The sequence below is a fragment of the Cyanistes caeruleus genome, chromosome 12 (assembly GCF_971803275.1).
Source record: "Cyanistes caeruleus chromosome 12, bCyaCae1.hap1.1, whole genome shotgun sequence".
Classification (NCBI taxonomy): Eukaryota; Metazoa; Chordata; class Aves; order Passeriformes; family Paridae; genus Cyanistes; species Cyanistes caeruleus.
The window spans coordinates 3,638,193-3,655,561 of NC_141712.1; the positions used below are offsets into that span (position 1 = coordinate 3,638,193).

Genomic DNA, 17,369 nt, shown 5'->3' on the forward strand with positions numbered 1-17,369 from the left:
TCTACTTTTGGAGAGATTATTTCTGGTTTATAGTTCAAACCAAATGCATAGCTTTATTTGCATTTCTGGTACTATTCCCTTTAAACTGGAGCTTTAACATTCATGAAGTCTATGAGCTCCTAAAATTATTGTGTGGACAAACAGACCTCTTTCTATTGAGGTTTGCTAGGTGTCAGCTTACTTTTTTCCCCTTTGTTTGGACAATTTAGTTACCTTAAAAACAATCCATGGGCTCAAAAACGTAGTGTAGAATGGTTCCCACATATTTTGCACACCCTGACCTGGCCACCCCTCCTTGGAGGCTCCAAGCCATGGGGGTCTGGCTGCAGCTCCTCCTTGTGATGGGGAACAGTGAAATTATCAGTGAAACAACCTGTGGATTGTCCCATTCTGTGTCTAAAAACCCTGCCTGGCCACCTGGGTTCCCATTTCCCAGGTGCCCCACAGGTAAGACACAGCTGTGGAGAAGATGGACATACAATCCCAAATGCAGCTGTGCTTTCAAGGAAGCTCAGTTTTGTGAAACTCCTGACAAAGAACAGTTAAGCTCTCTAAATAAAAGAAATAGAGACAGATTCATGCAACTAGGCTGTAAAAACAGTCACTACATGTAACAGGTCTCATAAATGCTTTGTTTAAGGAGCAAAGTCACAGCCAGAAAGCAGAATTGCCTTTTCCCAGGGTGAGCCTCTAACCCCACACACTTCTTCATGGAGAAGGAGATGGCAAATACTTCCCTTCTATCAAGGCCAGAATTCTGTGCTTGCTTCTGACTCTGCTAAATGACTACAAGAAGATGGTAATTGCAGCTGCTCTTGTGGCAAATAGGGTTTCTCTTGGAATATGAATAATTAGGCCTTCATTTGAATGTTTTAACAGCATCAGTGGTTGGTTGCTAAAAGGACAGAAACACAGAAACATTTAATTAATGAATACTAAAATATTCAGAATTTTTGAAATGCTGTCTCAGCAGTTCTTTGTGGAACATCTTTCATTTTAATCACATGACTATTTGCCAGTGGTGGCATGGAAGCTGTGATGAAAGCAGCTGAATGCTGTAAAAATGCATTAAAAAAATCCACACACCCTTCTGAACTCAGTAGGAGCCAGCATTTGACTTGCACACCCTAATTTGAGGAATTTGAAATCTAATTAAGATTAAATTGCAACAAAAATATACAAAGATGAAGGGACAGAAGGATGCCTTGGCTGTTTCAGGTAGGGGCAGGATGCAAACAGCAGGTGTGGATGAGGGAGATGGGGGCAGCTCACTCCTGAGTCCTTCAAGTCTGAGTTTCTTTTCCTACACAAAAATATAACTAACTTTAAAATGCAGCAAGGCTGGTGCTGCAGAAGTCCCAAAGGCCCCAGTGAAGGGGGCAGAGGTGCTGAGCTGGCAGCTGTGTGTGCTGACAGTGCTGCTGCTGCTCTGCTCAGAACCACTTAGGGCAGAAAGAAAAGCCTCCACCCTTGGAAGGGACTCTGGTGATGGCACATCCAGGACTGGTGTGAAAGGTAAATCAAGTATATCTCAGCCTTTGAAGCTGAAGGGGGAAAAAAGGAAAATTCCCTTGTCTGTCCTGTAGATTTCTAATTTCTAATCTGTGATTTCACAGAGGAAAGAAATTGTGGGACTAAATTTCTTTTAGGAACAGTGTCCTTGGCTTATTAATTCACTTTATGTGCTGTCCAACTTGGGGGGAAGGGCTGCATTTGTGTGTGGGTGTTATTATTGTAGGAAATGTCTTACTTAATTATTATCTACTGAAACATCACCTAGGAGATACTCTTCCTCTGACATGCAGCTTGATACTTCATGCAGAAAGAGGTAACTCTTCCATAGTTCATTAAATTATGTTGTGGTGAACTTATCTCCACTGGGTCGCAATTAAGAAGTGAAGCCACTGCCTTTGGAGGGAAAGGCAGAGAATAATCAGAATATACTGAATATATAATTTGATCTCTGGAAATAAGCAAGAGGAAAAATATGGTGTGCAAACGTGTAGACATTAAGAATGTATTATGTTCCAAAGATTTGTATATGGAAGTATAATATAATTATATCATTACTGTTTCTTAGAAATATTTAGTGCTGTAAAAATTCCAGGTGTTCTTTCTAAGCTTGTTAACTACTGTAAGGCAATTGCAGTAAATGTACATTTTCCTTCCTACTTCCCTTGTCTCCATTGTAGCACCCTGGGAGCTTCAGTCATGCTGGTTCTGGACCCATTGCCTATTAACATGCATTATAAAACTGCAGTAAATTTTATGTTATATTCTCACTGAATTAAAAATTTTCAGTTTAATATTTTTTTTTTTAATTTTTCATTTTAAAAAAAGTTAAAGTATCTATCAGAACCAGTCTCTCTGTATGTTTTCCCAAAAAACCCCCACAAAGCTCCTTTCATTAGATAATTTCACAAGTGAAGAGCAGCAAAGGAAGTTGTCCCAGCTGATGTTTCTCAGACCTCCTTGCCCACCATTCTTCTGCTGCACTTTTTTTTTCCTGTTTCACTTACATGGGGGAGACACATGCCTTTTGTTCTTAACACTGTTGTTATAATGGTTTAGTAAGGTCTGTTCATTTGGTTTTTCTCCTATAAAATATAAATCATGCCAAGAAGCTTTCTGCAGGTACTGGTGGCAAACACCACTGGACCAGGCAGGGATGTGGCTGGTTCAACATGAACACACCACACCACCAGTGCAGAGGTGTTAAAGAACATTGGTACATCCTTCAGCAACTCCATTCCCTTCACTAGGGGAGAATGAGCAGCTCATAAATGCAGAATAATGGGGATTTTAATTATGTGGTGATTTAAGGATGTCTCCTGTTTACAAGGAAATAGCATCTCCTGAGCTGAATGAAGGCAAGGGGAAGGTTTCAATCTGACAGCTCAGAGAAAAGCAGATGATTCATTTCCACTGTTAGTGTTGGCTGGTCACAGTACCCAAGTGAGCTCAGTGGCTGAGGTGCTGATGTTTGTTTTGAGCACCTGAATGATATCCCAGTTCTGCTCACAGACTTTAGGATGAGCTTTAAACAATTACAGTGAACTACATTAAAGTCTCAGTGAGTACAGAATTGCTTTGCTATGGTATAAAATTCCTGGTCCCTACCTGCAGGGGAGTATATTTACTTTTGTGACCATTTGAATACACACCTTCTCATTTGTTCACGGTGGAACAGTGAGCAGAGTTTGTTTTCCTGTATGAGATAAGCATCATCATGTTTTCCTGAGCAGCTGCACACACAATTAGGAGGGCCCAATTAAAGTTGTATTCCATTCACACAGAGTGGCAGTGATTGCTGTCTGTAATTTCTCCCATGGTTTGATTTGGGGGTATTAAATTGTGCAGGGTTTCATTAACAAATGAAGTCAAACCAAACAACAATAAAAAAATGCAGCAAGCTGGGAACTGGTGTGTAGGACCTTGGTCCTTTTGCACTCACTTGAGAAAAGGAGCCTCCCACCCCTCTCAAGTAGCCACTGGGCAAGTGAGCAGTTTCCCCTGTTTTGGCTTGTGCTTTCTCCTCCTGGCCACAATAAGGATCTGTGTGTGTGTCCTCTGCTTCCACATCAGCATCTCTGACTGCAGTGGTCACAGACTCCTGTAAAATCAACCTGAAGTAATTCTAAAGCCAATACACCTTTGTTTGTCCCAAGCATTATCTGCACCTTCATTCCAGGAAGCTCAGCACTGCCAAATGGGAGGAGAAAGGTAAATGAATTAGAATTCAAAAGGCACAGGGCAGTGGAGCACCAGGTGCCTCCTGAAGGATGAGGAGTTTCATTCACACCCTGCCTTTTTTCCCTGCCGAGGCTGTTCTGTACCAATTGCTCCATACAGGGCTCTGATGTCCCTGCCTTCCCCCAGCCCGTGTAACTGTGTGCACATCCATCCTCAGTGCCACAGCAGCTTCTGCTTTCAGCATTTAGGGACACCCATATCTGCAAACACAGATTTCTTGGCAAATGAGCAAAAAGCATCAGACATGCAATCCCTGTCAAGAGTTGTGTGAGAAAACGTGAGGCTTCCAACCAAGCACAGCAACAGAAGACCCCAAAGAGTCCATTTCTGTAAATATGGATAGTGATTCCAAAGAAAAGAGGGGAAGAGCATCTCTGAATTTCCCTGATGTGCAGAAGGGACAGTACAGGAGGGGCCTGGCAGGAGGAACATTTTGACACTTAATCACCACACAGATCTTCTGAAGTGGCTGAGACCAAAAAGTGACAAAGATGGGACTTAATTTCACAAGATGCAGAATATTCTGAGCCTTGGGCAGCAGACCCTCGAGGCATTGAGCAGTGTTAGCAGCTGAGCCACTCAGATGGGGAAGTGTTTATTGCACTATTGCTGGGACAGTGTCTTAGAGGAGAGGGCCTGTGCAGAACAAAATTAAAATCTGTTAACCACCCTGTGCATATCAAGTGGTGACAGATCTCAAACCAGCCATTTCTCTTCAAAAAGAGATAGGTTGTTTGCTTGGAGAAAATTATAAAGATGTCCCCAAGAAGCTGATCTTGTGTAGGGCCCACACAAGATCATTTACTTTGGCTTTTTGCTCTCGTGAGTGGTGCTAAAACAGTGCTGATACACAAAGAAAGCCAAAATAGGGAATAAAGGCACCTTTAATTTCAAGCTCCACTAGAATCATGAAAGGAAAATTAATGTTTACTAAATGAAAAAGGATGATATTGCTGGAGAGAGGAAGTTTTGCTTAAGCTTTTAAGGGAATATTAATAACTTTCAGAAATGGAAACATATATTATAAAACATGTTTAAAATGGCATAAACTGCAGAAAATCCAGGAAGTATTTTAAACTGACTTAAGCTCCTCAATATGTTATTATGTTTTAAAAATCATGCAAATTGAATGATTGCTGACATATGGAAGGAGGCTTTCTAGAGCAGACACATTTTCTATGGATTAAATACAGTCTTATATTTAGAATAAACGTTTTGAGGTGAAATTAAAGTCTGCTGATCAACTTTTGAACATTTTTGTAATGCTTCTGCAAATTTCCAGGGGAATCTTAGGTGCATGCAGGCTCATTCCCTGGGAATACACTTTCAGGAAGCTGCCATTCTGAGATCCCTCTGACATGGTGCAGCGGAGTTTTGCCCAGGATATGTTGCCAAGCACCATAAATGAATGCAGCTCGGAGATGGCAGGTTGCTTTTTATTTTGCCAGACACAACAACAAAGTGTCAACCTCTGACAGTTTTTAAAACTAAGCTTTAAAGGAAATATCAAACCTTTTTTTTTTTTTTTTTTTTTTTAAACCAGTCAGAGAAGAAATGCTCACAGAAAGAGGATAGGGAAATCTGTGGAAGTGAAAGCTGCCCTATGGGAGTGAATCAGCACTGCATCACTCTGGTTTCATGCTGATAAATCCATTTAGGATTAGGTGACATGATCTTTATGCCATCAAATAAATGGGCAGTGGATCTGGTTCAGCCATCTGATGTGTGTGTAAGTGCACTGTGAACCCAGTGCACTGGGTTTGGTGATCATATCATCCTTCATATGGTTTGGTCTTTTGTCATGGTATCTAAAAGTCCTTGGGTACCTCGAATCCTCTGCAGAGAATTCCCTTTATAAGAGGAAATGGAAACAGTGAATGGGTGAATTGCCTGATCTAACACAATAGTGCACAATCTGTGAGCAGTAGGGCAAGACAGGAACAAATCACAGCAGCTTTGAATCCCAGCTCCACAGCCTGAACACCTCAGAGCTGTCACTCCTGTGGAAAACTTGCTGATGGTTGACAGGAAATTCTGGTCAAATAAATGCTGGTCTGACATGCTATAGCATAAGAGCTGTAATTGCTTTACTAGACTTTAGGCTCAAGAATGTTAAAAGAAATGAAAAAAAGAAAAAAAAAAGAAAGAAAAGGAGAAAAAAAGAAAAAAAAGGGGGAAAAAAGCAGTGCCTTCTCAATATCATATAATAAATAAATGCTGCATTTTTTTATAAGACTGAGAATATGTCATATGACATAACAATATGTCATAGTCATGAAAGCAGGGAGAAGGTTGTAGAATACAATCTCTGTGTAGTACACTGGTGATGAAACAGCTTATTCATAATTGCTTTCTACACTAGACCACATTTCTTTTGAACAGATTTGCACTGGCAGTGGGGTGCAGGGTTTCCTTTGAAACCATCTGGCCAGTGTCTGATCCCTTCAAGCAGTAGGCTGATGAAGTCATTGCTAGCACTTCTTTCCAATGTGAAAAACAACCAGGTTCACATTCACAGTCCAAACCACAACCATTTCAAGCAGCAGAAAAGGGAATATCATAATTATAAGACCCTACTAAGTGCCTTGCCTTGGCAGGCAAGGAAATAGATATTTCTCTTTTCATCCCAATAACTGCAGAGCATTGTGAAGCAGCCTGCAGGGAAGTTCTTTGGGGAACTTCAGTTTAAGAAGACTCAGAGAATGTGACTGCAGAAGGTTCAGCCACTCTTGGGTTGGCAGAATTACCCTCTCACAAATAACAGATGTTTCTTCTGCCTCAAAAGAGCACCAGCAAGCCACCTCACCTCTGACACAGTCACCAGATTCTCTGCTCATCATTTCTGCTGATACTGGCAGTAGAGAAGCAGATTAAATGGCTTCTAGCTTATAAAGAGCAGTAAGTTGTAAATGGCAGGAAAATGACTTCCAAAATTCTACAATGCTAGTTCATTTTCAACTGTATTTATAGAAAGTTTCCATTCTGGCAAACAGTGCACTGGGACAGCATTATGGAAACGTACAATGAGCATGGAAATGTGCATAAGAGTGTAGTTTGTGAGTAACAAGGTGTGTGTGCTCTGAATAAGGAACTTTCAGTGGAGCTGTAGCACTGGTATTTCCTCAAGGCTGCTGCAATATTTGCTGCATCTCCCTTGTGCTGTCAGGGACAGCAGCATCCCTGTGCCAGCCCTTCCTCCTGCCTCTCCTTCCCTCTCCTCCCCATCACACCCTCAGGAAAGCAGAAAGTAAAGAGGATGACACAATAATGTTAGAAACTGGTCAATGAGGCAAGATGGCAATCACTGCAAAATCTCAGTCAGATGAGTTTCAGGCTTGGTTATATTCATATTTGTCTTTCAAATTCTGATACAGAGTGCAAAGCCATTCAGTGTTTTCACCCTTTAGGAGCTTTTACAATATGGATCTTTTGAGATGTATTTTCCACCTTTTTTCAGCTCCCAAAGGAGCATGTGACCATATATATTCATCTTAAAAGTTCTAACTGAAAACTCTTACAGGTTTGTGAATTCAGTAACCATATGGCAAAAACAAATAATTTTTTCCCCCCCACAGGCTTCTGTAGAAGATTACCAATACTTTCTCTAGATTTTATGTGGAAAAATCTCATATTAGAAAAGTCAGTGCCATTTTAAAACACCCCATCTCTTCTGACCACAGCCTGTAGAGCACACAGAGCACACAGGGATTCTATACAGCCATTTATTGTGTCCCTGGTGCCACATGGAAGCAGTGATGGAGCTCAGGACCTCACCTGAGCACCAGTCCTGCCTCCAGCCCCTGGTGTGTGGCTCAGAAGTTTCTGTGGTGTTTGAAATCCACCTGGGATCTTGCTGTGTCCTTTGCCTGTTCTCAGGGCTCTCCCGAGCTGCTGTGGCCGTGGCCAAGGCTGGAAGGGCTCCTTAGCCCTGCTGACTCCCACTGCACCCCCTGACACAGAGGGGACACCACAGGCTGGACAGGAACCCTCTCTTTTGTGGTTCTGCTGCCTTTTTCCCAACCTGGAAATGAAGCTTGAGATCATTTTAGTAAGGAGGTAATATAAAACAGGATCTTTATTTGAAGGCCTTCAGGAGCAGTTAGGGAAAGATGTCCACAAAATCCCACCCCCACAGGGATGAGTACATATTCATAGGTTTTAGGAAATTAGCATAATTGATAAATAGCACCAATTAGGAGGACAAGTGGTCCTCCTAATTTCAATTTCCCCCCAGGTCAAGCCCCTTCTCTGGAGTCCCTCCCCCAGCACTGGCTGCACTTTGTCCATGGGATGTATCTCAGAGATTGTTCCCAGCCTTGGTTCCCAGGAAGAGCCAAGACAGCCCTGGGGCTTGGAGCTCTGCAATTTGTTTTGTCTTTCTGCTTAGGGAAAGGCCATGGAAAAGTACTGGGAAAACTAACTACTAACACAATAGGCTACAGAGCTGCAAATATATGGCTAAAGAATACAGAGAACATAGAAAAAAAGGCAAAACCCAAACTGGCATCAGTTCTAGGACCAAGGCTAAATATTTTGTTACTGTAAAGTGGTTTTTTTCATGTTCAGTATCTTGCCACAGACAGGAGAATTATGCATTAGCATTAGGGTGGGGATACATGTATTAATTTTTTCTTATGCACCATGTGCAAATGTGTTTGGCTTAGAACAAATCCTTTAGTGTGTTTAAGAATTATGGTATGATTTTTTTTTTTTTAATTATTTTATGATTATTGCAGAAGGCAAGATTTTATATCATGAGATCATAGAGTTGGAAAATGGTTTGGGGTGGAAGGGAACCTTGAAGATAGATAATCCAGTTCCAACTCCACTGCCCTGGGCCAGGGACACCTTTCACTGGTTCAGGTTTGTTCAAAGCCTCATCCATTCTGTCCTTGAATACTTCCAGGGACAGCATCCACAGAGTCTCTGAGCAACCTGTGCCAGTGCCTCACAGGGAAGAATTTCTTCCTTGCATCTGATCCAAGCCCACCTTCTTTCAGTTTGAGGCCATTCCTTCTTGCCCTTTTGTCCCAGGTCCTTGTCCCCAGTCCCTCTGCAGCTCTCTTGGAGCTGCTTTTGGCTCTGGAAGGGGTTCTGAGCTCTCCCTGGAGCCTTCTCCTCTCCAGGTGAGCACCCCCAGCTCTCCCAGCCTGGCTCCAGAGGGGCTCCAGCCCTTGGAGCCTCTCTGTGGCCTCCTCTGGACTTTCCCCAGCAGCTCCAGCTCCTTCCTGTGCAGGTGGGGTCTCAGCTGGGTGGGGCAGAGGGGCAGAATCACCTTCCTTGACAGCCAGCACTGATGTCCAGCCCAGCACAGGGCTGGCTCTCTGGGCAGCCACTGCACACATGCAGGGCATGCTGAGCTCCTCAGCCACCAAATCCCCAAATCCTTCACCTGCTTTCCATCCACCCCTGCATTTGTGCTCTGACAGGGGGTACTTATATAATTATGCAGGGAGAATTATTACAATAAAATTGTGTTCCTCTATGGGGTATAACTATTTCTCATACCACTTCTCAGTTTTTATCCCTAGTAAGAGCACCCTTCATACATACCAAGAAAACAAGTGTCCTAAGTGAAGTTATTGTCTCTTTAACGACCACAGGAATATCTAATGTATTTAATATATTGCTTTGGGAAATCTATTTCCCCAATAGATTTATAATCTGCCCACCCCAAATGGCTGTCTGTCTTAAATATATCTGCTCAGAGTGATGTGTGTTATATAAATAAAACGACACAGAGAGCATGTTTATCAATCAGCAAAAAAGGCCCTACAGCCGCTATCCGGGGCACGTGTCCTTCGTAAGAGCTGGTTTCCAACAGATAAATGTAATCAAGGTTTATATGCTCACAGAAGCCAACAGGATGGAATTTTTTCACTTGAAAGATCAGAAGAAAATTGTAACTAATGTTGTGGAAAATTACTTTGATATTGCTTTCTCAGTACAGCATCACAATTAGGTAGCAATGTGAAGCACAGGGAAAGAATAAATGAATAGTAACAAATCAACACAAACAGCTACTGTCAGGAGTACTTTGCTCAGTGAAAGTAATGTAAGCATTACTTAAAGTTTTATGACTGTGGATTTTATACTGGTTTAAGTAGTATATCAAGGTCTCACTGTCATGCTTGCTAGGACTAAAACAATCAAGAACAATTTCCAAAACAGACAGATAAAACTGAAGTACCGAAGTATTTTTATTAAACTTGTTTCATAAGTTGTTCTACCCTTAATTAAAGGTGACTGAACATGCTAACAATGAAAAATGTCCTTTTGGACAATGCAAAGGCTCCTCCTATGTTGCTTTTCAGTGGAAAATGAGTGTTACCAACTTCTGTCCAGCCCTGCTGATGAGATTCCAGCGTCTGGCAGATGTGTTTTACTACACAGGACATACAAAAGCAAAGGCCAGTACAGTATTCTCCATGCAGAATCTGTTTTCCTAAGTAGCTTAATGATACATGCATTTGTTCAATTCTCTGGAGAGAGCAATCAGGTAAGCAAATTATAGCAGTATCCCATCTCCATTAGATCTGGGCCCCTTTATGGAGAAACACTCTGAGCAGAGAGAGGGAAGGATCCTTCTCAGCACACTAAAAATGTCACCTGTGATTGACAGATTTGCACAGGAGACTGTCTAGGAAGGAAATATGCCAACATGTTTTTATAAATGAAATGAATGGATATTTTTTCCTGTGTTCTTTAAGTCACCTAACATGTTTTAAGTGATAACTGGTATCATTTTCAAAAGCAGTGGATATGAGGAGTTTCTCAGTCCACCGGGAGTTGAAAGCACTTAACACACATGAAAATCAGCCAAACAGAAATAAAAGTAATTGTACTGAGCACCTTTTACTCAAGGGTACAGTCTGGTTCCTATTAACATAAATAGTAATTGAATGTGAGAATTGAGGAATTGATCACACACCTTTGGCAGTAACAGCATCGTTGGCATGTTTGTGTTTTAGGTACTTACAGAGAGTTTCCCTGCCAGGGGTAGGAGCTCTGTTCAAACTTGCTTTTATTTAAATATGCTTGGGTGTCCCCTTCTCCAGTTCCACTGCTCTCCAAAATCACTTCCCACTGTACTACAATCAGCATTCAAAAGATTTATGGCAGAGAACAGGGCGAGATGGGAACCAACAATGAAAAAATTGAAAAGAAATTGAACTTGTTTTGAGACCACACTAGGAAACCTTCTCTTTCAGGAGCAAAGAATGAACTTTTCAATGTAAAGTTACACATTCTTAGATGCATTAGAGTACTGCCTACATTCACTGTCCATACATCTTTCCCCTGTGCCTAAACTACAGGCCAGTTTCAGTCAAATATGGCCAGTACCTCTGTTTTTAATCTATAAACTCTTTTGCATCTAAGCATACAAAAATAAATTGCAAAAGCACTGAAGGAGCTAGTTAATTCCCTGCTTTGCACAACACTGAAGATTCATTACTTCTATAGTTTCAGCTGAGTGGCTGCTTTCAAAATTGGTGTGTGTGCAGTTGGACTAAATAAACAACATATTAAAGTACAGACTGTTTAGTGACACGGAAACAAGCACTTAACAAACCTAGACACAGAAATTAGCAATTAATGCAATTATTTAAGAGTTCTCTGTGTTACAGTTCAGCTCCTTTAAATGTGTTAGCAATGATTTTAAATAGACACAGTTGTGTTCACTGTACAATGAAGATGTCAAATGAATAAAGTTTTTATGGAGCATTTGTTTAGTCAAAGGACAATTTCAGTGCATATAAGAGCAAACAAAGGGACCAAACCCCAGAACACAGTGGCATTATCCTGAACAAGAATAACTGCACTGGCATTTGTCTAGGCTCTAAAGCAGCCTTCATTACAGCCATAGTCAAAGAGAAAAGGAGTGTAAGTAAATCAAGAGATCTTGTGTCTTTTCATATTTCTTTTGTGCCTCCCTTTAAAGGAAACTACTATTTCAGCCCATAATTTTCTAGTTCTCCCATCTCTGTGGCCTTTGTGGCTCTTCACAGCTTCAAGTTAGTAGTGCAGGAAAATGGCATGCACATGAATAATAGTTATGAAAGGTTTAATTGAAGTTAAGCAAATGAGGTGAATCCACCCTAAAGTATTTAAAGTTTCTGATGTGACTCATTCATACATCTTTTATTTTGCATCTCATGACACACTGAATACCACATGCAAAGTAAAGGTAAATTCAGAGGTGTGCATTTCCAGGAACAGAACTTTTGATGAAATCTCTCATTTTCACATTTATAGTGATATAGTTGGTAGCAAAAGTTTAGGTCTCAACTTTAGCAGAAACTTAACTCCATCCAGATGGACCCTGTGCATGTTGGCCCTGTATAAACAATTAATTGGTTCTTGGAACTGTTTTATCAGCAAATGCTTTTTTTTTTTTAAAAAAATAAGAAATTGATAATTACTTTCAAGGTAGCCTTCATTAAGAATGACATACCTGTTTTTTGAGGTATCCTCTGTGAAATATGTAAAACATGTTGAGAACATAAGTACAACCTACTGACCATGAAAGGTGATTCAAACTGAAACAGGAATGCTAACCTGGTGTCTGCTGATGAACTATTTCTTCTGGATCCTGCAGGTGAATGAAAACAACGAGCCCAACTGCTCCAAACAGCAAGATGAAGGAGAACATACATGTCAGCCTCATAATTACTCTTCTCAGATCAATCCAGTTCTGAGCCAGGAAAAGAACTGCAGGAGATCTCCAGGGCACTCTTCACTCATAGTCTTCGTCCTCTCATCTGGAAGTCTGCTGTAATATGTCTGCAAGAAGTAAAAAACCAAACCCCTAAAACTTAGCACAGAGGGTATTCATTTTTCCAGTGCAGATTAGTAGATTTAAGCTCTCATTTAGACCAAAAACTATTTTTCTCTATTTGTTTTGTACAGTTAATTGCAGTCATCCAGTCTGTTTCTGTCCCATCAGTTTGTCTTTAATTTAATGTCCTTTTTTTAACATGTAGAAAAGACAATGCAGTAAATGGTTAAAAATTGCATTTAGGGAAAAAAACCAGTCATGCCATGACTGCAATTTCCAGAGAAATCCCTCTCAATAGTTTTCTTAGTATGTGTCACATTTTATTTTTATTTCTCAGTGATTAAATAATATGAAAACCATAAAGGGAGATAATGTGTGGGAACGATCATGTGTGGAAGCTGCAGCTTTGTGCCAAGCACAGAACTGGCAGCTGCTGCTTCACCTCTGAGGAAAAAGAGTCAAAGAGGCTCAAACCCACCACCACAGGTCACCCATTGAAGCAGCTCTGCAGGAAAACTGATTTTCCAAGGAAAGTCCTGGAACCAGCATCTGTGCTTGGATGGTACTAAGAAGTGACCAAGGGAAGGAATGAGAACCAGGGAGGAAAACTATTGCCACCCTGAAAACTCAGTTTTTCAAGCTCCCTGACATAGTTTCTAAAGACTTTCCAATACAGTAACTGTAAATATAGATATGTGTACATCCTTTCTGATACACATCTTGTGATGGACATCTCTCACTGCCAGTGTGGTTGGGAAGGTGTTATCCTGACCATCCAATCCCTGGTCATGGTCAGAAACTTATAAATACTGAGAAAAGAAAAGAAAAGTCTCTTTCTTTCACCACACCTCGAGCTGCATCTGTGCAACTCATTTCGTGTCCAACAGCGACAACTATTACCAATTAAATTAAATTAATAATTTAATGATTAATTAAAGTGAATGCTCCTGCCACAGAGCTATGCCAAGCCTGCATTTTTCAGTAACACAAGGAAAGGTGCATTAGAGCACAGGCAGTGTAATTGGTTCCCAAAATGCAATGGGATTTCTTAGCAGCAAATTATTGAACACCAGGGCTCAGCTGGAGCTGCAACAGGTTGCAGGGGTAGCAATCACTTGGCTTTCCTCATATTTTTTACTGCAAACGTGACCTGCTGTAAAGGAAAGGTTCTGAAGCTGGTCTTCATTTACAAAGGGAATTTTAAATACAGAAGGACTGTATAACATCAGTTTGCAGGAAGGATGGGTTGTGGAGAGGTGATGATTCAAAGCAGTTATGTCAGGAGAAGTCTTTAAAAATTTGTTCTTAATGTGTCTGGAGTATTTGGTATTGGGGCAACTTGTGAGCTTTTCATGGCTTCCTTAGCCAGTTCTCAATTTTCTGTAGTGTACTGACATTCTAAATTTCTAAAATGCATCAAAGAAGAAGATGAGATGTGAAACATGAAGCCATTCTGTGGCTCAGACTGATAAGGTTATTAACATTATTTAGTGGCAACTATGTTTATTCAATGTGTAAAGCAGCCAGAGCTCCAGGCCAGCAACACTGGGGGATGTTTGTATCTTAAATGAATGCAGAGCACTAATTTCTATGCATAAGCAAATTCAGCTTTATTCTCTGTTCAAATTACGGCAGACAGTAATTGTGTATTCTTGTTTTCACCTTAAAACTTTCTCACACCTTTCAAAGTAAAACTAAAAGAAAATACTGCTGAGTTTTTGAGCACTAGCAAAGCCAGGTTGTTACAAGCCCTTATACAGGTCCATCTGTGCCTGTTGTGAATCTAGTATGGATGGACATTTGCATTTACCACATATATATTTCCCTTTAAATGCCAAATGCTAACTCTAAACACCAGGGCAGCCAGATTAGCCTTCAAAGCAACTGTGCTCCAGTTCCAAGCACTGCTACTGTGAGCAAACAGGGAACACAACCCCACCTCCCTCTGGTTCACCACAGTGTTTGTCTGGCTGGGGTTTGGATGAATGGGCACTTCCAGCCAGATCCAGGGGTGGCCAGGCTGGTACAACACCAAACTCACACCATCATTTGGTAAATCTGTGCAGCCACAGCTTGCTGAGAATTGTATTCTCTTTCCTAGCATACAGGATTTCCCTTTTGTCACTTATTTATGCTCTCTGCATGCCCATGGGGAGGAGGAAGCCACAACAGGCACAAGGCAGGTGCCTTGCCCAAGGTTTTTCAGGGAGGCCAGGATGCTGCAGAGAGCTGGAGCCCAGTCCTGCAGCCCAGGGCACTGGGAATGGCCCCAGCTGCTGGGACACAGGGCTGGTGAGAAACGCAGAATCATCACCTGAAAAACATCCACCCCCAAATAACAAGAGGTTTACATTTGCTTGGTGCTGAATTCTAAGGGCTTTTTTTAATGAATTATACCCTTGAGCAAATATGGGTTTCTAAAACTATTATTATTATTATTAGCTTAAAATGTGAAACCATTTTCCCTGGATTTGATTTGTTGAAATGTTTTTGTTTGAAGTAGAGGGAGCATCAACAAAGATCCCTAGCCAGGTTTTAATTAGTGCAAGAAATGCTACAATAGCAGTTTTTAACAGTTTGAGTGTTTACATTATTCCACATCCCATAGAATAACTGTGTCCAGGAATACAAAACCTCTTAGGTAAGACATTAGAGCCTCTTCAGGACACCTCAAGATTCAACAGTAACAAAGCTAGGTGAAAGCACATATTTGAAAGAATAAAAGGCCACATGTACTTGCATAACTAAAGAAATATTGCTGCCTGTTGCCTGTAGCCATTGTGTGTTTCTGCAAGCAATGAGCACAGGAGTCTCAGGGAGAAAGAGATCCTCTTTCCTCTCAACAAAATTACAACCTCTCAACAACACACAAACGTCAGAGATCTTTAAATTGTGGGTCTAAGCTTTCCCCCTCCTCTTCTCCTGTAATTATTTTTCCAATCAGTTGACTTTAATTAACATGTCCTCTGTGAGCAGAGCTGGGGAATGGCAGTGGCTGCTTTATGGATGCTGAGCATGTGCTCCCCAAGCCTCCCGGGCTGGGCACTGAGCTCCAGCAGCAGAGGAACTCTGAAAGCAGTTAGCACTGACTGATAAATGTGAGCAAAGTATCGTCATTAAGGAAACATTTGAAAATACCCTTTACACTCCAATCACATCATTTTAAAGATGGATGAGGGAAGAAACCTACAAAAAACCTAAGTGCAGCTTGACCTAAGAGTTTCATCAGGCAGTACCTCCTCCCCAGGCATGTGACAGATGCTTTCTGTGGGAGCTCTGGACTGACCCGTCCAGTGCCCCAGCATCTGGGGGCAGAATTTGGATGAATCCCTACCCTCCAACTTGCACTTTGCAGTCACATACTTTAACTGTGCCCCTTATAATGGGCAATAACATATTTTTATAATTCTTAGCATTACCCAGAGTGCAAGCAGATAAGGTTGCAAGCAGCTTCCAATCTGAACTCCATTTTGAGCTGCCCTGAACCTATTAAACAGATGGAAAGAGGTTCATTAGAATGTGCAATAATGACTTGAGACATCTAACTTTTAATTTATTCTTCCTTATTACATTCCTGTGCTGGATAAAACTCCTAGGTACCAATATCTGTTTTCCTAAGCTTTCCCATTACTGTGGTATGTGACTGCCCTGCACTTGAAAGCAGCACAAGTGTGCACAGACAGCAATTAGCACTCAGCATTTTCCAGTTCAAAGACATTTATCAATCACCACGGTACTCCTATGAATTGTGAGCTGAGGAAGTATTAGCACCAAGTAGGGAGAATGGGTGTTGGATCACTAATGCAAGGAAAAAGATGTACAGTTTTAGATTAAAAAAAATAATCCAAATATGTTTGTGGAAAATACTTGAATATTATAGCAAAATTTCCTGGCAGCAAATATTTTCTTTACAAATACAGAAGCTGAACTAATTTCTCCCTGCTCCCAAGCAGTATGGAAAGACCCTGCAAAGATTTATTTAAATCTTCTGACAAAAGTGGCTCTGAAAGTGGTGCTATGTAGGTCTGCTTTTGGAAACCTCTGCCTGGAGGCCTAATGACCAAACACTTTTCACTGTGAGCAGTTTGGTGTTATAACACTGGATCAGCCCAAGAAAAACAACACCTCTGATCCCTGGTCTGAGGTGGGTCAGCCAGGCTGCACTCAGGGTGGTGCCTGAGAGCTCATTTGCTCATCCATGAGCGCTGCAGACATGATGTTCTCTCCCTTGTCTGCTGCTAACAAGCCAGTGTGAGCAACAGCATTGATGAGATTCCACCTAAGGGCACGGTATAATCCTCAGGTAGAAACTCAGGAGCTAGGCTTTGGTCCAGCTAGAACTGGATCTTTCCCTAACCACACTGATGCATCACAGGACAGTAAAATAAAACCTTGCAGAGCAAAGTGGCAGGATAAGCTGTTCCTTTTTCTCCTCAGCTGAGGTCAGTATGAGCGTAGCATATCTCAGACTGTCTCAGAAAACCATGATATCAGGGTTTGCAGCTTTCCCAACACTGCAATGCCAACATTTGCTTACCTAGAGCTTGGCCATTTGCAGAGAGCAGGAGGGCCAGAGGGTCCAAGGCTCATTTCTCTCTCTGCTTGCTCACCTGCAGCCACCCTGCAGAACCCAAGATCTGCCTGGCCCTCTTTGTAATCAGTGCTGGTGTGTCACCCTGAAAATGAAACCTTCTGATCCTGTTTTTATGGTTTTAGTTACTTTCCCAGGAAAGTAATTGTAAATATGTTATTTATCACATTCCTTCTAAGAAATGTCTTTGATAGACGTTTTGCATGACCAGTGTGATTGGGAAGGTGGTAACTTAATTATCCAATC

At 41.4% G+C, this 17,369-nt stretch overlaps 1 protein-coding gene across 3 annotated transcripts in view; it reads right to left on the reverse strand.

Moving 5' to 3' along the window:
* Positions 1-17,369, reverse strand: part of CHST8 (carbohydrate sulfotransferase 8) — a 176,943-nt gene that overhangs the window by 122,586 nt on the left and 36,988 nt on the right. For 2 of the 3 annotated variants that reach the window (XM_086847799.1, XM_086847801.1), the window contains one exon: positions 12,313-12,537. In XM_086847799.1, the coding sequence (XP_086703925.1) occupies positions 12,313-12,421 (109 nt within the window). In that variant the 5' untranslated portion in view covers positions 12,422-12,537. Of the gene's footprint in view, positions 1-12,312; positions 12,538-15,951; positions 16,019-17,369 lie in introns of all 3 variants that reach the window. The other variant, XM_086847800.1, reaches the window with a different exon arrangement.